Below are 22,613 nucleotides of genomic sequence, written 5' to 3'. Positions count from 1 at the left end.
CTATTTATTTTTGAACATACCATAGCTGTTATAACTAAACCTCACATCTCCAACTGTTTCTACAGGTAAACTGGAGGTAAAATGGTGAAGCTAAATACATACAACATCTCCATCTACTTGGGGAAAAAAAACAAAAAAGGCATGGATTAACATCCTGGCAATAACATCATACAGATGTAATCCTTTAAGGAAAATTAGCCAGGTTTCGCAGCGCGAGATGAAATACCTTTTTTCCTATACTCAATTATACGGACGGTTGGAGACCATATCTATATTCATTAGACATACATTACGGGCATCATAAATCTGAGGCAAGCACATGAATATCCAATTAAGGGCCACAAAACAACTGTCGACTGACATTAATTGGAGGTAGCTACCTATTGGGGATGTGTGTGTTTGTGTGTGTGTGTGTGTGGGGGGGGGATCAGTGTGTTATCTGATCTGACACACTGAATATTTTCAAATCGTGACTCATACAGAGAAAAACGTCAGAGTGACAATGTAAAGAAGAGCAAAGCAAAACATGTTATACTAAACAAAAATAAGTTGGAATCTATTGGTAGAGTCTCAAATACTTACTGAACTATTTTTTAAGCTTTAGGATCATTTTAGTCTCATTAAATGATGTAAATGAAGGAAAAAGACACCCCCTATCCACTCAATATTTATTAAGCCAGACAAACACTGCTTGTACCACAGAACCCTTGAAGAACCTATTTTAGAACAGTGGGATAATGACACTTGACATGGCTCAGAGTCACTCATTGTGTGCATCTACTCCTAAAACTTGTACTTATGTAAAACTGAAGGTTTGGTGAATCAACGCACACGCAGACACACACTATGATTTACCCATTAGCGTTACAGCTGTTATTGGTAACAATCAACGAACCAATAAGTGGCCCCAGCCTAAGAATCAGCTAGTGAGTGATAGAGAAGAGCTGGAAGAAAGAAATTGTTCACATGCTTAAAGGCCGAGACGCATGAGCTCGGAACAGGGAAAGCTTCCAAAGTTTCCCTTGGCCCAGTAAAACCAAACAGAAAAAAAAAAAAAAGAGAGAGAGAGAGAAACAAGTAGGCAGAGAATAACCACCGAGCAAGCACACATGTGCCCAAAGAGTCTGATCTGCAGCCAAACAGATGATTAATACTGTATACACAGCTCACTCTCCCGTTCGCTCGCTCACACACAACGTAAATATTCAAGCTCTGAAAGCCGTGGCGATCCCTGCCGTGTTGGCGTCTCCACGGCGACACGTCCTTCAGAGTCTCAGCTGATCTATGGCCGACACACACACAGGGACTCTGTGTTTACACACTCCGTGATGTATGATTTTAGCCTCTTTATCCTCTACATACACCCAAAAAAACAAACCAACACTAAGCAATGCCCCTCAATGCTGTCCCAGACAAGTTCCTCATACATGTTGATGTATATAAAAAGGCCCAAAGATTTACAGCTATTAAAGCCGCAATATGTTAATATTACGGCTGCATGATCTGAACAAAACCACCAATTGAACCACCACTGAACAAAACTACCATTATATTACTAGATACTGAAATACAATGATGACTGGTCAGTGGACTCATTTTCAAACTGCATGCTTTTATCAGCATCGGTCACAATAACAATTAGCAGATGATAAATGACACTTATTATAGCCTATATAATAAAGCTTATCCTGAACACAGGTTTACAAGGGCTACAGGCTATATCATTTATTCACAGTTACAGCAATACCAGTAACGAATAGTAAGTGATAAAAATTGCAGCTCTAGTTAATACACGACGAATAAACTCCATTCTGCAGCTGAAAACACTGGACAAAGCGGTTTTCCCTCAGCGTCCCTTGGGCCTGAAAGAGGCCCTATCTGCCCCGGCCTCTGTTTCACTGCACTCAAACAATAGCAGCCACATGGCACTCAGTGAATAGGCGCGCGCGCACACACACACACACACACACACACACACACACACACACACACACACACACACACACACACACACACACACACACACGAAACTGCAGACCAGCCAGAATGCTCTACGTATGTAACTTCTTACAAAATGCCTAAGCGCCATCTCCGAGAAGTGATTTTCAGCCAAAGTTGGACTTCAGCTCAAAGAGCATCTTTTTTTTGTGTGCTTTTTTTGTGCTATTCAGCCTGTATGTCCACATGAATGAGTCTTGGGCTCTTAACCAAAAACAGTGCTCAGTGTTCACCTCATGAAGGGTCATGGAGTGATGATGCAACAACGTTTGAAAAAACAACTTTGCAGCGACCACACCATTAAAGCCACACTTCATGTGCAGCACGCGTCGGAGTAGGCCCACAATGTTTTGGGGTGCTTCGGGCGCACGGCACACAGTACCGCAATGGTAATGCGTACAGTGTAGGCCAATAAACAGCTACATCTGCCGGTGTGAATTGCTAGATTGTATTAAAAAAAAATAATAATAAAATAAAAGAATAAAAACATGCACAACATGAAAAAATTACAGTGTAGGTTTACATCCTCATTACAGTAAATGTGCTCAGTATGACTGATTTTATAACTCCAGCTAAAGCCAATAATCCCTTCAGCCGAAATCAGACTGAACTTCCAGGCGCACCTGTGAGGAAGACCAATCTGTGCTCTGACCATGCTGCATTTTTTTGCAGCACCTGTTGCGACAAGCTTGACAGAACTGTGACCAAAAAAAAAATCCCATTTGACATGATGAGAAAGTGCAGCACACTACTCATGTTTTGTCAGAGCGTGCAAATTCAGAGTGAGATAAAGACTGAAGTGATGTTTATTCTGTAGGTGTGTGAAAGGTCACACTGTTAGGATGGTGGGTTTTGGCTGCTGTGTATTCAAGCTAATGTTCAAAGTTGCTGTCAAACCTGGTTTATCAGCTGCATCTAAAACAAAATAACCTCATGTGATAACAGGCAATGCAACCAGCTTTGTTCCACCCAGCCGTGTACCATAAAGCAACCAAAGCAAATCTGATGTAGTCTCTGGACATCACACACACGCACTCCTCTGACCCTGTAGAGTTGCTACAATTTTTTTTTTTTTTTTTTAATGCATTGGTGGGCGGAGCATAAAGTGTATTCCTGACTGACAACTGATTCTGCATTTTTGACTCACAGCTACAGAAAGGAACTGAAAGGGTCTGGGTGGAAAAAAAGGAACAAACTATTCATGGCACAGTAAAAGTGTGCCAGCAACTCAGTAACACTGGCATTAAGGCTGTCTAACAGATTAATACTGAGAGGGCTGTCTCTAGATGCACAGCATTTTCAAGCTAGTGGTGCAAGAGAGGATTTTTAGAGAAAGGAACTAAAAGAGGGGAGGGGGGGGGGGGGGAGGAGGAAAAGAAAGACTGCTTCCCTGGACTGCTCCCATAGACAGCCGATGAAGCAGCATGGCGTATTACACAAGCAGCTCAAACACTATCTATAAATGCCCTCAAACCTCCCCTGACAGTAACAGGTTATTTAAGCCCTAACTAAAGACAAATCCACACTGTTTATTCAGAGCATAACATTGGAGCTGAAAAGGCCCACACACACACAGATACACACACACACCCTTGTTGGAGTCATGGCCATCCCATTTTCTTTCATGAATCAGGAGGAAGGGCTGTAAGAAAACTAAAGCAACGGTTTGAAGCCAAAGGTCTAATGCTTTACCACTGACCAGTTATAACATTAAAACCACTGACAGGTGGTGGAGAAAATGGAATGGCTGTATGCCTGAATCACAGCATATCTTAAAAGACAGGTCTTGCGGGGTGTTCCCAGTACAAAAATGGTGAGTAGCTACCAAAAATGGTCCAAGGAAGGACAACTAACCCAAGAACTCATTGATGTGATCTATGGAGGCCACACCTTACAAATAACAAGATTTGATGAATCAAAATATTCTAATGTTATGGCTGATCAGTGTATAGAGCTAGGAAATAAGACTGCACACACGCACCCCATAAGTTATTTGCCTTAGCTGTACTGATAATTAACAAAAACTTTGTTACTTTCAACATGCGTCATTTGCTGGTTTTCTACACTCAATAACTACCAAGCTTCCTTTCTGGAAATGTGGTTTCCATTTGTCTCAACACTGGAAGAACAACAGCTCAATCAACAGAAGTCAGGTTTGTGAGACTGAACTGAATGAACCTTCATTAGCTTTATTAATGCTAACCTCAACAGCATCTGAGGCTGATCTGATATATGCGGAAAGCGCTGTTTGAGTTCTATGAAAACATAGTCCAGCATTAAGCTCACAGCAAACCTGCTCCACAGCACCAGCCAACCTCTTCACCTCAATAATATAAGAGCGCTGCTCTTTCAGAGCCAGGGCACATATCAAAGACACACCGCACCTGGTTTTATGTCAGCGGAGCAAACTCCTCACGTTACGTGAGCACATCCGCATATTGCAGCTCGTATTCATGTGTGCTTGTGGATTCTGTAGCACAGTCTCACCCCGGCAGAGGCCCAGGAACTCTGCTCCCGTGCACGGCGGAGTGTGCGCAACAGTGAAGGCTGAGAAGTCAAAGGTCAGGTTGCGTAATTCGCGCGCAGTGACACAACGGCCCCAAACACAAGAGCAGAACCAAGCTGCCAGAGAGAAGCCAAAAACAGCAGTTCACTCTCAGAGGAGCACATTGCTACGGAACTTCCACCGTGACGCGGTAGAGTGGAACATCGTCAGTTGGCAGACGACGACTACTGCAGAGGGAAAAGAGATGGGGGGGGTTTGACAGCCAGATGAGCCAGTGTGTGTGAGAGAGAGAGAGAGAGACACAAAACAAAAAGCTGAAATAAAAATATAAACTTATTAAAGCAGCCACGTTTGCCAGCTTACTGCCTTCCAAGAGATCTGGCGCAGCTACTCACTGGAGCACAGCCAGCGTTCAATCACACACGCACACACGCGCACAGATCTGTTTTACGTCAACTTTGGCAACATAGCTAAAGTATAATGATTTTTTTTTTTTTATTGTTTCCATAATTGTCTGCTTTTTCAGCCAGTTTTAACAAAAGGGCACACCAGCATTGGCCTTCACAGTTGTTTACTATGTCATATCAAAAACAATTTCATAAAACCGTCTGGAAAACTTAATTTCTCACATTTCTTGGAAAGAGTTTGACGTAGTGCTCCCGCAAAAGAAGTTCCCAAGTCCATACGGTACATATACGGAAACTGCGCTGTAAAAATAGCCATTGTTTTTGTGGTGTGATGAAAACCAACACACTTGTGCCGTGTTCACGATCAGGTAACAACAATTTTCCGAGAGCACTGATTTACAGTTGCAACTCTGTGAGCACAAAATAAGAACCAACAGCACATTTTAAGCTACATAGGCAGTCTTACACATTCTTGCGTGTGATGAAGCTATCTGAGCAAGATCTTCGGAGGGATACTCCGATAAAAAGGCAAAGTCGTTCTTCGACATTTAATAAGGTTGTTTGCTGTTATGCTAAATTTAGTGTTAAACACTAACAGTAAATGGATTCCATGTGCGACATTTACTTTTAAATTTAATTAAATGCCAGTGCAAAAGCTTTAATTTTTTTGTTGTTGTTGTTATTCACCCACAGCAGTCAAACAAGACTAGATTACTTTTAGCGTCCTTTGCTTCCCCACAGCTGGAGTTGTGGAACGCTTTAAAAGGTGGAAAGTAGGAAGTTCCCAGTTGTCAAAGCACATGTCCTATTTTTGTTTGAGCATCTCCAAGATAATAACTCAGAGATGTTCAGAGCTTAGCAGTTTAGCTCCACCTATTCTGGCTGAAGTTACAATGAGTTTAGCCTGGCCTGCTTTTTAAATAAGGTAAAATATAGAGCAGCCAAGATCATTTACACCCATCAGTCTTAAAATGTGCTGTGATGAATGGCACTTTTCCCCTGCAAGAAACCTACACTACTCTACTAGACTCTACCAATAATAGCTAACCTGGCAAGCTTGACGTCAACACTAGCTAGCTAAAAATTATTTATTTACAGAATTTATTTTACGCTCTTAGTAGGATTACTTTAAACTAAATAGATCTATTTAATTAGTCATTTTGAATCTATAATCTGTACTGATGTTTTGCAATGTCACAGGCTACCTGCGGTAGTGAAAAATGCAGAGCAAAGGCAAGTAGCATAGCTACCATGCAGTAGAAAAGCACCAAAAATAACAGCTTGTTTTAATTTTAAACATGGAGAGGTGTGAAAATACTCCTGTACAAGAAGCACAATCGTTTCAGACACATTAAAGCTTCTGACACAAAGATTACAAGTGAACGTCAGGGTAAAGTAATAAAATAGTGTGCTCTTTAAGATGATAGTTAGCATAAAACAAAGCTTAAGGTAGAAACCCAGCTCGGCAGAATGAAAGCAAAGCACTCTTAGTGAAAAAGGGGGTCAGGCGCAGCTCATGTAAGTGAAGTGAACTCGGATTGAGCGGAGCCTGTAACCCTGCGCCTTTACAATAGCAGCCCTCCTGAGGTTTGATCCATGAATTTTGCCATGTCACATCCTTTAAAAAAACATCACATCTTTAAAAAAAACATTTGCATTAAAACAGAGGGTTAAATGAAGCGCATGAAGCTAAGGGGCAGGCACTGGTGCATGTGCACGCACACACACTTGCAGCTTTCTCTTCACAAATGGTCAGAGTGCTCACATTTACATTGTAAAGCTGAAGGTTTGAGCAGGGGGGGGCAACAAGGGGGCTTTGGCCGTGCTCTCCATTTTTGTTTCCTCTTTTTGTGCCACACACACACACACACACACTCAGATTTTTCAACTTGGCCCTCATCAGTTGTGTGCCTGATGAAACAAACACTGACAGCTCCTTTACATTTGCAAAGGCCCCTGCAGCAGCTGTGCTCGTCCCACCACACACACACATACACAAATCAGAGCCTGACCCCAGCTGAGCAGAGAGCGAGACAGGGAGAGAGCAAGACATACTGAGAGTGAGACAGAAATGGGAGAGAGAAAGGAAAATAAACTAAAAAAAAAGTGAGAGAGAACACACACGAACACACACACACACACGAACACACACACGCACACACGAACACACACACACTATGGGTAGCCCCCTGTTCCCCGTGCTCCATGTGCCATGTTCACTTCAACAGAACAAGAACACAAATGAGCGCTGCGACTGCCTTCATTAGCCAAGGCCTCAACTCCGAACCAGCGCAGCTCCCCAATCTAAAATATCCGTCAGAGATAATTACTCAGAGACGTTGCCTCTCTGAGGGGGCGCGTCATGACGGCCTCGCCTGCTCGCGGCCACCAAAGGAGGTCATTCTGAAAGCAGAAGTGGGAAGGAGTATTCTAGCCAACTTTCTTCTCCTTTTAAAACATGTCTATTAGGGGTGTAACGATACAGATGCTTTCAAGTTTGATACAATGGCGGATTCCAAGGTGAAGATTTGAACAGAGGTTTCATGTGTGAGTCACCTTCCCATTTACAGTCTGCTTTTATTATGCTTTTTCTATTCTACTGTCTTCCTGCTTTTGCACAAATTAATTTTAATAACAATCACAACACATCAGATGTTGGGAGGGGGGGCAACTTCCACTCTTGTTCCATGGGATGTGGTTAAGCCATGCATGTATAATTGTCTTACGCTAATTACAGGGAGGTTAAATTAGAAGGGCCAACAGTTGTGTGACGAGTGGGGGCCCTACGGGACGGCTCCTCCAGGTTGTTTTTGTTGTTCGCTTGGTTTAGCCAGCCCAACACAGACATGGTGGGATTGGCCATGTTTTGCACGCTCCAACGTCACGCTCTCACACACATGCGCAAATTAATTCAGTTACTACATCATATATGCTAATCCTACTCACAACATGTTTAAACTATAAAATACAATCTTCACAAATTATTCTCTAACTGCTTATTCCACACACAGCTTAAGCACATTCTTCTTACATCTGATCCTGCTGTGGGAAACCTGACCATTCTGATTTTCACAGTTTTAATATTACGCATATCATTTTTCCAACCACACATGCTTCAAAAACTGAACAAAATCTAAACCGGCAGTCACTGTTTGAGCTCTGTTCACATGCAGATCACCTTTTCAAAGGCTTGGTTCTAGAAGCCAACACTTCAGTATATAAAATCAGTATATAAAGTATATAAAGTAGGATAAATGACCTTTAGAAGGAGACTTCTACATCATTTTCATTTATATCAAGTTTACAGTGGTTGCAGCTGAGCCATGAAAGATGTGTCCTCTGGTTCTTTACCTAGAGAGTCATGGCCACCATGACCTCCAAAACAAAATGGCAAGGTCACCTAATGAAAAGAAGTGCAACCTCCAGCTGCAGAAGAGGCGCTCCCATACACAAACACATCAGCACTTGTGCACACACTTCTTATTCTGACCCTTTCTAACTTGCCTGTTGCCAGATGATCAAAGGCAATTCCACCAATTCTTCAAACTGTCTAGATACATCTGTGGTTAAGATGTAAACAAAGTCATGTGGTTTGGTGTACAATTCTCAGTAGGAAACTTCAGAACCATTTGCTCCTTCTAAAACACAAGGCTATCATCATTTTGACCTCAGTTTTGAACTAAAACTTACTTGAACACATTTTGGGTTTATTAATCCCAAAAGAAAACTTCAAGATGTGCCACTATTTTACCATTATAAACATTACCTATGACTCTGGATAGTAAATAATTTAGCTGTGTGTGTAGTAGTCATAGCTGACCCCTGGCTCCCACCACCACCACCACCGCTCTCAAAGAAATCTAAATCTGTACCTTCTTTTTTTTCTACTTCTTCAATAAACCATTTCACACCACATCCATTCTGATGGTTGTTTACACCCACACAATTTATTTAAAACATGGACGTCTAAGAAAAGTTAAAGGCAGAGGCACGTGACTGCCCCCCCCTCCCTCCCTCCTTCCTTCATCCCTCGTGCAAACCCTTTAAATCCCACGACTCTGGGACAGCACCATTTACCCTTAGCAAATGCACTCTCACAGGAGCCTCATCTAAACCTTTTGGGATGCTCCACTGCAGCATTCGGACGTTTCCAAATCTCATAGGCTGAAATCTTAACGATCCTGGGCTTTTCAGGGTTAAACTGCTCCGGGCTTACACAGCTGGCTCTACTGAGGCACACGGGGCTTTGTTAGGCTGGTCTTAATCATGCCAAGTGGCCGGAATAAAGTTAAACAAGGCAGATTGCCCCATATCCTTCAGCACGAGCCTTTCATTTTGGTGTTGGGATCGACAAGGCACTAGTTAAATGGTTTGGGGTTTTATCTTTCAGTCCTCTGCAATGCGTCTGGATATTGTTGTGCCTCCTTAAAGAACGACCCCCATAAATAAGCAAGCTTAATCAGCTGCGTGTATGCCATGCTGCAGATGGAGCAATGAGGAGGTTTTGAGTGCTGCTTAAGCCAATTAACATCACATATTTATTCCGAGAGAGAGAGAGAGAGAGAGAGACGCAGAAAAAGCCTTTATGGAGGGGCTGAAATGTTGCAGAAATGACCTCCACTGGCTCAACCTTGGCAAGGCAGCAGTCCACAGGGGGGAAAGGCACGCCAAGCAACTTCCCACAAGGGCAGTTTTGGGGGCATTTTACCTCCAAAACACGGGACAAAAACCTCCCCCCACATCGTGGGGCCGGGCTAGAAATGAGCCGGGGCAAGCGCCCCGTAGCTAGCAGCACTACATCGTCCAAAAGCTCCAGCCGCGCTACAGTCTCCTTATGTCGACACGAACTGGGTGTGTAAAGCGTGCTTTTACAGCAGTTGTATGAAGCTTTTCGTGTTGTTTATTTTTGTTGAGGGGAAACGGAACCCGGAATATAGCTAAAGCGCCATGGCTGCTTTCTCTCTGCTCCGAGAGAGACTGAAGCGAACAAAAGCCGAGCTGCTAGGACTTACTATCGCTGCTGGGGTGTTTTCCCCCCCTCACAAACACAAACCAAGCGGTGGACACTAACACCAAACACTAGCCAACATTTCAGCGAGTTCAGCTAGCAGAGGGAGTTGGAGTTCGCTATTCATGAGGTGTCGAACAAAAGCGGACGATTAGCAGGAGATTCAACTTGAGAAACTCTCCGGGGGCTTTAACAGGATTCTCCGCCAGACGTGCACGGGGTCGGACATAAACACAGCCATAAACATCGCGCTCTCAGAAGCCGTGAGGTGCAAACTTTGCAATTTCGCATCCCAATTCAGCCAAACACACACATACAAAACACAGCTAGCGCCATACACACGCGAACTCAACTCGCAGGACCAGAAAACGTGTGTAAACTTACGTATTTCTTGATATTTCTTTTAATATTTCTCTTAGGCCGTTCCTTGTTCATCCTGCAAAAAAAATAAAAATGTAAAAAAAAAAAAAAATCCCAAACGTGTGTCGCTAAGGAAAGAATCGCCACATGAATTTGGTCTTGTTTCGCGTCTCCCTCTCGCCTCCGGTGCAAAGCCTCCAAAAAAGAAGAGAGGAAAAAAAAACACAAACACGATTTAAATCCCCCGTGTGTGAGTTTTGCCTGCTCGCATAAGTAGGAATCCCCCCTCTCGGCTGTTAAACTTCCTTCTGCAGCTCGGAACTGTCGATAAAATCCCACAGAAACGAGTCAGTGGTCCATGGTGAGCAGAGAAAGCTGGACGTTAGCATAGTTTAAAAACAACTTCCATTAGTATCGCACGAGAAGCGACCGTTGGCACATCCCGGCTTTTTAAAAACATGAACCGTTAACGCCTGATTCTCTGCCGTTAGCTCACACGGCGAAAGTCACATCTTTTCGCCAAATAAATAACGTAAAAAATGTAAATGTTTAAAAAAATAAAACTGCACTGTGGTCGCGTTTGCTGGCTTGAGCGATAGCAGTCGATGAGCGAACTCTCCAGCACCACGGCTAATATGAACAAGACCCAGGCTTCTTTCTTCCCTCAGCACAGCGGCTGAGGGCTGCTTGTCTTCCCACCCGTATTCCGCCAAGCCTCACCTCCCAAACAAGGATTTCCCGCCCCCTGCGCCGTGATTGGCTGCTGAGTTCGTACTCCAGCGCTTCGCCAAATCGGAGCGTTACGAACTCGTTCGCATCGCCATAGCAACCGCCGAATACGGTGAAACTTTGCTCAGCGTATAACCTCCAGTCGCTTTCGCCCTTGGATTGGCCGGTCCGCTTGAGTGTGTGCTGTGTGGCCAATCACAGTACCGGAGGCGCGAAGGGAGTAGCCAATCGGAGTGTAGGAGCCGGGATACTACGACCAATTATAGCAAAAGAGGCGGGGATCGCGTGAATACGAGTGGGGAAAAAAATAACACAGCGCAGCGGGAACTTTAAAAGGACTGCGGAGATGAGGGACCGAGGGGAAATGCGAAGCCTCGACGGGAAACGAAGGAGGGCACCGTGTCAATTAAGAAGCGTTCATTTTGTGATAACAGTGTAGTTTTATATTAACATTTTCTTGCAGATTTGCAGATGAAAAATACATTACAGAGGATTCGGGGGTCAATAAAACATCTCCTCGTTTCAGTGGCTCCATATTTGTATTCTTTAAATGGCTCATAAGTGCTAAAGGAATTGTCATACAAGCTTACTTGTTTCTTTGTCAGTGCCTTTTTACTTGCATAAATAGTAATCATTTAAGCAATGTTGGATATCAATCTGTAAGCATCCTAGCATGAGAGTGGAAGCAGGCCCATGATCCAAGTAGGCCTAAATGTAGGACCAGTTTTGTCTAGCTCAGCAAGGGATTTATGGTAAACCCTTTTTCCGCAGCCAAAGGTTCTGCAAAGAAGTTAACAAAAAAGGTTTTACAGTTAAGCTGCCAAGGCTACAGTAAGTTAGGTTATGTAGCACTCAGGTTTTTTGACAAACACGAGGGCTCTTGAGAAATGAGTCACACAGGAGGACGTGAAAGTACAGATGGAGATGAATGAATTGAGAAGTGATGAGCCGCTGATTCACAAAGAAATGTGTCACATCAAGCGGGAAGTCGATATCAACTGCTTTCATCATCATCATGGGTGAAAGCACAACATCCTTCACATTCTGGGAACAAATGACTTGACAGATGCAAAACCCACTACACCTCGTCTATGACAGGTTACCGCAATACTGAGCAATGGGTCTGTGTCTGCGTGTGTGTATTTAGCTCTTTGTGAGGACCAAATGTCTCCAGGATGATGGAAAACAGGTACATTTTGATGTTGTGGGGTTTTTTAACTGCAGGTTTCAGTATTTAGCATGTGGCTACCAGCACAAAAAGTAGTACCGCCCCTCCTTACAAAGACAGTAATACAATGTGTGTGTGTGTGTGTGTGTTTGATGAAGTGAAAAAAAAAGCTTATCCTCCTTCTTCCTCCCATCTGGCCTAATGCAGTGTTTCTCAATGCTGCTCCTCAGTCCTGGCCTAACATAGTGTTTCTCAATCCCGTTCCTGCTCACTGTGAGAGATTTCCTACTCTAACACACCTATTTTACTCTTAAAGGGCTCTTGCACGTAGATGAAGGGTATGAAATAGGTGTGTTAGAGTAGGACAGTACAGTTTGGCACCTAAACCCACGCAAATGAGGCTCCTGAGTGGCACAGCTGTCTACCCGTTGGCCCTATCATCTGGAAATTGAGTGATGCCACAGCCATCCGTGTCTGGGAGTCCTATAGAGCTGAATTGGCCTTGCGTTCTCTGGGTGGGTGGACGGCCCTCCTTGTCCCCATCATTCAGCATGGTGCTAATTAGCGTGGGTGTATGCTAGCTGATGTAACAAAACTGGTAGTTAGTTTTCTCCTTGGGACAAAAAATCTACACAAACAATAAAAGTACACATGTTAGAAGTGGACTACAGGGTGAGAAATAAGTGTAGAGGGAAGGCTCTTTATGCTAATATCTTGAACAAGAGAGCGTCTAATTTACTTAAGTTTAAATTCACTCTTGACATGCTGATATTTCAAATCGTGCCGTGCAAGGTTTATGACATGCAGTGTTTTGCGGTGCTCATGTAATATGGATGTGCAGTCCCTTTACCCTCTGCCTTCCGAGACTAAAAGGTTCTGTGCAGCAGATTTGGCTCGTGGAGCCGCAGGATCAAAGCTTCTAACTCGGCCATGAATTAGATGAACAGGGATCATGAGCAGGGATCAATAACTTAAAGATGAATAATTTAATTGCTGCTTGATGTTGCCAAGATATCATGTATCGCATTAAATCGCCGGCCCTGTAAAAACCCAAACGGGGCACATTTGACTGCGTTGGCCGCATGCAGGCTTGTTCAATCAATAATAAATTGCAGGAGAAAACACAATTATGGGGAGCAGTTCTGTTAAGTTTGGATGTAAAGTGAGACCAGATACCCAGAGAGATGGGGGTGGAGGCGGAAGGGCACAACCTAAGCAGCGTCTCTTCTTTTTTTTCTCTGGTCTCCAGCACTCCCTTCCTGCTCATTTCCTGCTAATGGCTAAGAGCAGCGTTCTGTCCGGCTGCTGATGGAGGACGGTGGAGGATAAGCTTGACAGATGTGAGTGTGAATTTCTGTCTGATGCAGGCTGTGATCTTTGAGGTCAACTCTGAGAAAGACCAATATCATCATATACTCTTTCTTAATATGTTCCATGACAGCTGCAGCTAATTATTATTTCTATAACCGGTTAATCTATTGGCTATTATTCAATTAATGGATTAATCAACATCTATGCTGGGCTTCCTCTTACCCTGACTCCTTATGCTGCTTGTAGTGTAGGGCAGTCTGTAAGAAGGACCATATATATTACTTAAATTTCCTGTGTGTAGTTTTTACAGTCTGATAGTAATAATTATGGAGTGATTTTAACCCAGTATGAATCTGCACTGTGTATTTTTAAATGTTTGACAGTAAGAATTATGGAATAATTTTAATCCAGTATGAATATGCTGGGTCTGTATGTGCAATTTTTACAGAGTAAGAATTATGGAGTGGTTTTAATCCAGTATGAATCTGCTGTGTGTGTATGTGCAAGTTTTACAGAGTAAGAATTATGAAATAATTTTAATCCAGTATGAATCTGCACTGTGTATTTTAAAAGTTTGACAGTAAGAATTATGGAATGATTTAACCCAGTATGATTCTGCTGTGTGTGTATGTGCAATTTTTAAAATTTCACAGAGTAAGAATTATGGAATGATTTTAATCCAGTATGAATCTGCACTGTGTATTTTTTTAAAAGTTTGACAGTAAGAATTATGGAATGATTTTAATCCAGTATGAATCTGCACTGTGTATTTTTAAAAGTTTGACAGTAAGAATTATGGAATGATTTTAATCCAGTATGAATCTGCTGTGTGGAATGGTGTTCACTTTAAAACATCCACTATAAACTCAAGCATCAGATCAAAGTAAAATCTATCTAAGATTCAGCCTTAATTCTGTTTAACTACAGTATTAAGAGGGGTGGAAGTGTGTCTGTGGCTGGTTAAATCATTTCCAGCAGCTTGTGTACAGCCGTTGTTTTTCTTCTCCAGAGCAAGAAAATTGTCTTTTTCTTTTGCAACACTGCTGATGTATTTCCCATGTTTTCATTTTTTTTGGTTGTGAGTGCTTTCTGCTGTTTCCTGAGCTGTACACTCCACTCTGAGTGACAATTTACATGCAGCTGAATCAGACTGAGACCAACTGGGGCTTACAGGTACACTGTATGGACAAAAGTATTGGGACACCTGCTTATTCATGGTTTCATGGTTTAATTTGAAATCAAGGGTATTAAATGGGTTTAAAGGAGTTTTCCCTACTTTCTACTAGATTTTGAAGATGCAGCGACACAAGCATTAGTGAGATCAGGATGTTGAATGATCACCACTCCACCTCATCCCCAACTCCCCAACGCCTCCCGAAAATAATGAATAGAGCACCATCATTCCAGAGCACACAGTTCCGCTGCTGCACAGCTCAATGCTGGGGACTTTATCCTCCTCTGCTCCTCCATGGTGACAATAGGTTCATGTTTATCTGCTCCAGACAGTCTTATTCTCCTGGCAATACTTCCCTACAGGGACTAGACAAGCTTTGTGTGCATTTGCCCATCTCTGTCACAATAGATGTGACTTAAAGTAGCAGAATGCCTTCATTAGATGGGGTGTCCACAAATATTTGGACCTGTGGTGTACCTGTGCTTAGGCATCCTCATGATCAGTATTATGTAACACCTTCTTTGGCAAGTATCGCAGCTTGTAAACTCCTTTTGCGGAGTCTTTCACGTCTTGCTTAGTGGCAATTTTACCCATTCTCTCTTGTGAAAGACTTGGGATGTCTTGCATGCACTGCTAAGTAAGGCCTGAAACTGAAATTGGTGAAAGTTACCTTTGACGTTAACAGACCGGGGTACCCAAACTTTTGCATGCACACACGAGCACACACATACCTCAGCGGTATGTACCTTAGCTTATGCTGCATACAAACAACCTCACACATGCATGGTATAATACCCATTTCACACACACGTACAGCGTAACCACACAGACACGCTTGCAGTAGCGCAAACTGTGACAAAGACTGTCTCACATACACCTTACACATATATGCATGTCTGCCACACACACCCCCACACACACACCTCATGCTTGCAACCAAACATATGCACATTTGCAACAAGCCACACACATCTCATCCATCTCAGCTCATTTCACACACACACACCAGGGCCCTGAACCAGCTTCAGAAACAAAAATGAAAACCAGAATCAAAAAGTAATTTTAATTAAATATAATAATAATACAACAAATCCAATGTTGAAATCATGACTGGCAGTTCGAAAACAGGAACCCTCTTTTGAAATAAATAGTGTAGTGGTGTAATTTTCCTGTCCGATTATTATTTACAGTGCCGTGGAAAAGCGTTTGTCCTGCCCAAAATGTCATTTGGATTATGGCAAGCTGACACAGGCTCTGAAGCAGCAAAGCGTCTCCACACTACCACACTACCACCACTATGTTTGACTGATGGTATGATGTTCTTATTGTGGAGGGCTGTGCTAGCTTTACACCGGATGTAGCAGGTGACCAGATGTATTCCTGACTTCCAAAACGGCCCACATTTTAGCACATAACTTTATTCCCAATCATTTTTGGTGAGTCTTTTTGTCTTAAGCCCAGTTCAGGCAGGATTAGTTTACCTGGGGAGGTGGAGTAATGCATATCTTACCAAAGTTTCTCTGTGGTCTCTCCTCTTGTTTTTGGATCAGAATATTGCCGTGTGCCATTTCATTGAGTGCATACTTTTAGCATTTGCAGAAGTGATATTTTTGTGTTTACCACATGTCTGATGTAAAAAACCAATGACTGTAGATCTAGCTAGTAATTTTTGGTTAACATTATGTGAATGTTCTGAATGTTACAATTTTAGTTCTTAGAGCATTCAATCTGTCAAGTTATCTAGACGTTTCTTGAATGTTTTTTGTTTCTTTTTTTTTTACTTTAGTCATGTATTCTCACAATTGAATATGAGCTTTCACATTTGGTAGACATATTTCAAAAAGTAATGGAAGTCCAGTAGTCATCTGTTTTGTTATCAGTATAAATTCAGAAAATATTGTATTCTATGTTTAAATAAATCCTAAAATTCATAAGTTTAGCATTATTATATTGTATTTTATTTAATGTATTTTTTAGCTTTGGGGAAGCTCCTCCAGATGTTTTCACAGTGTTAGATTTTGACAGTTAGATTTTGTGATACAAACCATCACCACATGATACGTTCCTGGAACATTTTCATTATTTCTGTTAACATTACAGACTCGCCTCCCTGGAACCTTTTAAAAATGTTGCTGAAACATCCTATAATGTTCTCTGCTAGCCGGGGAAGCTCAACATCTCTACAAAGTGAAGCAATCACAGGTCTGCTGGCTGGTTGCAGTATGATGTGTAGCTCCACCCATCCCTATGTTTTAATGACAAAACACTTTCCATTTTCCATACCATTTTTCTCCTCTAAACTGTCTTTCCATCTCCAGTGTCTGTTCTATCAGTTAGCTCTCCCAGTGCTAATATTGGCCCAATTTGATTCCCCCCAGACATACATTTTCAAAAACCTTATTCTGCTATATAGTAAGAAGGCGTGTAATGAAGTGATTGAAAGCCTTGGCTGGAACAGATCCTTTCTGGTCATTACATGGAGTAGCTGAGTTGTAGTGGAATGGCACTTTTACTTTTAAGACATTCCATTCACCGGACGAACTGAGGGGTATCCCGGGGACATATCTGCTTATATAAGCTCAGTGAAGGTGGTCTGAGATATGCTTGGTCTGGAAGAAGAAACGTGTCTACCAAATGAGTTGGTGGGTCTGGCTCTGCCTCTGCTATCTACTGCAGTTTTGGCTTTGGTTCTATAGAACAGAAGGAAATGACACCACTGCGTCCATGTTTCCTGCAGTCATTGCAAGAAGCAATTTAGCCAGCTCACTGAGATGTGAACAGGTGTACATTTAAACAAGGATTCTGTGCAACACTGCATTTAGACTCATTTTGTTCATCGTAATCCACTAAGCGTGTTATAATGAGTGGTGCCAGACATACCAGTTAGAGCAGTTAACTGATTCACAACAGTACAATTCTTGCCTACGTGGGTGTGAGCAGGTCCTTAAATGAATTATCCAGTGCTTTATTTTATTTTTACTGGTTAGGGAACGTTATATTGGGTTTGGGATGCAAGAATGGAATGAACGGAGGCAGTGTTTGGTGTGGCGCAACAGATAACACCACTACCTGGCACTGAGCTATCACACCATGTGGGAGACTGGGGTTCGTTTCCTGGTCTGGGTGACTGTGCTGCACTACACCAAAAACAGTCCTTGGGCAAGACTCCTAACACTACATTGGCCCACCTCTGTAATACGAGTCACCTTGTAAGTTGCTCTGGATAAAAGTGTCTGCTAAATACCATAAATGTAAATGTAAGCAGTAAAATATTCAATTTTAAGCCCTTGTTTATGCATTTATACAGCTTTACTACTGTGACTGAGCACAGGCTGCAGTACTGCGAGTCTTTGAGTGCCTCTTTGGGTGTGTGCTACTACACACACACACACACACACACAAGCACGGACCGTATGGAGTCTGTATGCTCTCCGGCCAGCCACAGTGAGGGGCAGGCCAGGCATTGATTAAAGCTTTCACTCTTAATAGAACTAATTGTTGAATGAGGCAGAGCAGGCAGGCTAATGCTGATGCTAATGCAGACTGAGGCTGGGAGGCAGAATCACAATGACCGAATCAAGATTGATTTACAAGGCCAGCGCTAGATCCATATTCATGTTAAAAGACTGATATTGAAATAAATGAAAGTCCCTCCTCGAAGCATTGCACGTTTCTTTTTTTCCCCTTCTTTTTCTTCTGCTTCTTTTTTCCCCCCTCAAAGATAAATTCACCATCAGCGCTAATTGTTAAAATAAATTTCATTTGACAGTGCGTAATTACAGAGCACTTTTTACATTCTGAATCATGTCAAATTGCAAGGCTAAACTGTTGCTTTGAACAACATATTTCACAGCCCCAGTGCAGAGTGATGGGGGCTCCCTTTGAGGCGACTCCAGCAGACTGCAATTAGCGGAGAAAAAGCAGCTTGGAGGGAAGGGGAGGGGAAGGAGGGGTGGGCGTAGGGATGGAGGGTGGGGGGGAGGGGTTTAGGGGTTAGCAGGGCCGCATTAACATACACTCACTTTTTTCCCTGCTTTTGTGCACCAAAAGAAAAAAAGAAAAAGAAAAGGAAGAACGAAAAAAAAGAGGAAAACTAGGCAGAGAGTGGCGAGAAATAAATAAATGGAAGTGATTTAATAACTTAAGGAGGGTCAGGGTGCTGGAGCTGAAGTCTTGCAGCTCGTTTTCGTTAAAGATGTGTTAACCCCCCCCCTCCCCCCCTCCCAAGACACACATACAAACGCACACTTCCCAACTCTTCTGAGACCAGTGAGGCTAGATCACAAACACACACCAGGGTTTATGGCTCAGGCCCCCCACCGAGGGGCCCCCACCAGACCCGGTCTAGCAACACCGATAATTGGACACCTTGAGTCAGAAAATTCCCTCTGGAAGTAAACCTCACCGAGCGTAATTGCATCAGGTAAATGAAACACAAACAGTGGTTATACCCGTGTAGAACACTGGAGCAAAACTAAAAAGGAGGCTTCGTCCATTAGTGCAGGCTTTCTGGGCTGAAATGAGGGAAACAAAGCGCCTGCTCGTTCGGTCAGCAGTTTGGATAAAGGTGCTTTCTAAAGTTGGTACCAGACCTCAGACTCTGCTAACCAATCAGATCAGAAACATCACAATCTCTCTTTCTAAGGAACGAAAGGAACATTAATGAGGCTGTTTGAGAAGCGAAGACTGGGTTCACATAGGCCCTGATAGAGAAAAGGAAGGATGAATTGGATAAAAATATATATTGATATACATACATTGATTAGCTTCATCTATATTGCCATTCGTCACATAGATTATATAAGACAGCAAATGAACAGTCAGTTCTTGAAGCAGGAAAATGGGCAAGCATAAGAATCTGAGTAAGGGCCAAACTGTAGTGGCTAGACGCCTGGTCAGAACATCTCCAAAACATCAGGCAGGTTGGGTTTTTATGTGGTATGTAGTGGTCACTACCTACCAAAAGTGGTTCAAGAAAGGACAACCAGTGAACCGGCACCTAAGGCTCACTGATGCTCGTGGATCTAAAGGAACGTACCAACTTAAGGATCTGCTGCTAGCATCTTGGTCACAGATGTCAAAGGTCTTGTGAAACCCATGCTTTGAATGGTCACGCACAAGAGGGTTCTTTAATTAGTAATTAAAGAACAGCAATCAAACTCACAAGCGATTGTAAGAGGCTTGTGAAAGTGGCTGTTTGTTGAAACTGTGTTGCAGGTGACTCATCCACTCTGCTGAAGCTGTTTTGCTGCTCATTTGTTCAGACCTGAAACTCTTGAAAGCAGGCTAAGGCAGGTGGAGGAGTGTGTGTTGTGATGTGAAAAGAGTCAAGGAGCACCGGCTTTGTCTCCAGACTCTGCTGGGGCTCCGCTGCCTCTCAACGGCCGTGTCGCCTAGAAACAGCACACACCCTGATCATGTGACTCGGGCTAACCGTGCTGTAAGCTTACTCCTTAAAACGACATAGGGGTTTTTTGAACTTACATGTCAGCACATTCATCAAAAATCCTAATCAAATATCTCTACTTTTGAACAAATGTGGTAAGAATTAAAAGTTAAATGAATCTGCACTTTTATCATAATTTAAACGTGTTCAAAATGAGGTACACGTGAGAAATAATTCATTAAACATGCACATGCTTTCGTTGTAATTATATTTCGCCGTAGGTACTGAACAATTCATAGTTTATAGTAATCATTTATAGTAGACACTGAATAAATCTACATTTCATGGTATAGGTTGTTAATATATCATTCATGGTAGTTGCTGTATAATTCCTTGTAGAAACTGAATTACCCATAGTGGATACTGAATTTTTAATGGTTATTTATAATTCATAGTATATACAGAATAATCCACTGTAGGGCCTGAATAATATGTCAAAGATACTGAATACATCCTTGTAGATACAGGATAATGTATAGTAGTTACTGAATAGTTCATACTAGACAGAGAGTAATTTATAGTAAATACTAAATAATTCATACCAGTTACTAAATCATTCATAGTAGGTATTACATAATTAAGTGTATTTACTGTCTAATTGATACTAGATACTGAATGATTTATACTAGTTACTAAATAATCAAGTGTAGTTACTGAAGGATTCATAGTAGATACTGAATAGTTCATAATAGATTGTGAATAATTAATAGTAGTTACTGAATAATTCATAGTAGATATTAAATAATTAAGTGTACTCACTGAACAATGTATGGTTAATTCTAAATAACTCTGAATAATCCTTACTGAGTAGATACTGAATAGTTCATACTAGATTCTGAAAAAGTAATAGTAGTTACTAAAATATAGTTATTGAATATTTAAGTGTATTTTATTAATAATGCTGTATATAGTAGATACTGAATAATCCGTTGTAAAAAATTTTTATTTTTATTCCAAGTTACATTCATATCCATTAAAATGTAATAAGTCACTATTTCAGGTGCAAGGCTTTGTTCTGACAGAGGAGATATGCTATAGAACAGTATGTTTCAGTAGAAACACGCTGAACTGAATTATTCCAGTATCACTTGCCGATAGCCCTGGTTAGCCAGCGCTCCGAACCGGCTCAGTTTATCATGCATGCAAGTTTAATGAATGAATTCCACCCACGCAGCCATCAGTAATGAAGCTTTACTCTTTGTGAGCGAGGCATGGTGAGTCATGCGGGTCTAGGCTCTGCCACAGGTGGGTGTTTGGGTGAATGGACGCCTCAGGGCAGCCAGTCTAGTCTGGCCTTCTTTCATGCCCTGGACACCTGCACCAGGCACAAAGGCCAGTGCTTTCGGCCCATTGTGGGAGAAAGAGAGAGTTAGAGAGAGAGAGAGAAAAAGAGAAAGAGAGAGGGAAAGAGAGAGAGAGAGAAAGAGAGAGAGAGAGAGAGAGAGAGAGAGAGAGAAGGGGGGAGGCTTGCTGACCTCAGCCACATGGAAACAAAGTAACACAAACGGGCCACGGCCAGCCAACAGCTGGAGAGCAAAATGATGGACAGCCAAGTGGGTGGTCCGAGAGAGAGAGCAAAAAGAGGACTAATGGCTTGAACAGTCTCCAAGACAAAGGTCCACTACCTGGTCACTCCACTCAGACTTTTGAACGAGCTCTGAAGAGTTCTAGAGCCATTCTAGGAAAGTTTGCCTTCAACAAAATGATGAGGACATGTTTTAGGTTTCCACTAGAAACCACAGTATTTCCTCTCGTGGAACTTTATAGAACACTACAGAAGGGCTTCCAAAAAACGGATGGAACGATGAAAACTCACTTGTTTAGATTTACTAAAATTAATGTTTCCCTTTACATGAAGGTAACAGATGCCGGGGTTCATGGACACAGGGAATTGTAGTTGATAATTGACTGAGATGTTTGGTGCTTGAACTCGATCACTACAGGTTTGTGGACAATGGAGTGTCTGAAAGCCAGTTGTTTTAGGGTGTTCCCATGTCTGTGTTACCTTCTGGTGCTCTCCTTTTAGTCAGACCTGCCAGAGACATTGGCCAGACTCTCTGAGTATATGACTGCCTAACTATTCAGCCTGGCAGTGATGAAAGTCTAACCGTCAGGCTCTCCTGTTACCCGCCACAGACCAGCTGCTCACCCTCCAGCTACTGCTACCTGCCTCGGACTAGTTTTCCATCCTCAATTACTGACTACTTTGAAGTTTACATGAACTATTAATCTTCTAATTATTGCTATTATTGCTATTATTATTATTATTATTATTATTATTATTTCCATTAACCATTAATTATTATTATTATTATTATTACCAGCAGTTCCTTTCACCGGAACTAGGGGGTCGAACCCAACTCCTGAAAAACAACCCCACACCATAATCCCCCCTCCACCAAACTTTACACTTGGCACAATGCATTCAGACAAGTATTATTCTCCTGGCTACTGCCAAAGCCAGACTCGAATTGCCAGACGGAGAAGCTTGATTTGTCAATCCTGA

General features: G+C 42.3%; 1 protein-coding gene across 2 annotated transcripts in view; it reads right to left on the bottom strand.

Moving 5' to 3' along the window:
- The window catches only part of jarid2b (jumonji and AT-rich interaction domain containing 2b), a 145,274-nt gene extending 134,359 nt beyond the window's left edge, over positions 1–10,915 (bottom strand). For both annotated transcript variants that reach the window (XM_072675841.1, XM_072675842.1), the window contains exon 1: positions 10,304–10,915. In XM_072675841.1, the coding sequence (XP_072531942.1) occupies positions 10,304–10,354 (51 nt within the window). In that variant the 5' untranslated portion in view covers positions 10,355–10,915. The remainder of the gene's footprint in view (positions 1–10,303) is intronic.
- Between the last annotated feature and the right edge of the window lie 11,698 nt (positions 10,916–22,613).

This window comes from Salminus brasiliensis, chromosome 3 (genome assembly GCF_030463535.1).
Source record: "Salminus brasiliensis chromosome 3, fSalBra1.hap2, whole genome shotgun sequence".
Lineage (NCBI taxonomy): Eukaryota > Metazoa > Chordata > Actinopteri > Characiformes > Bryconidae > Salminus > Salminus brasiliensis.
Note: the sequence above shows the minus strand (reverse complement) of the source record. Positions and strands in the feature narration are given on the sequence as shown.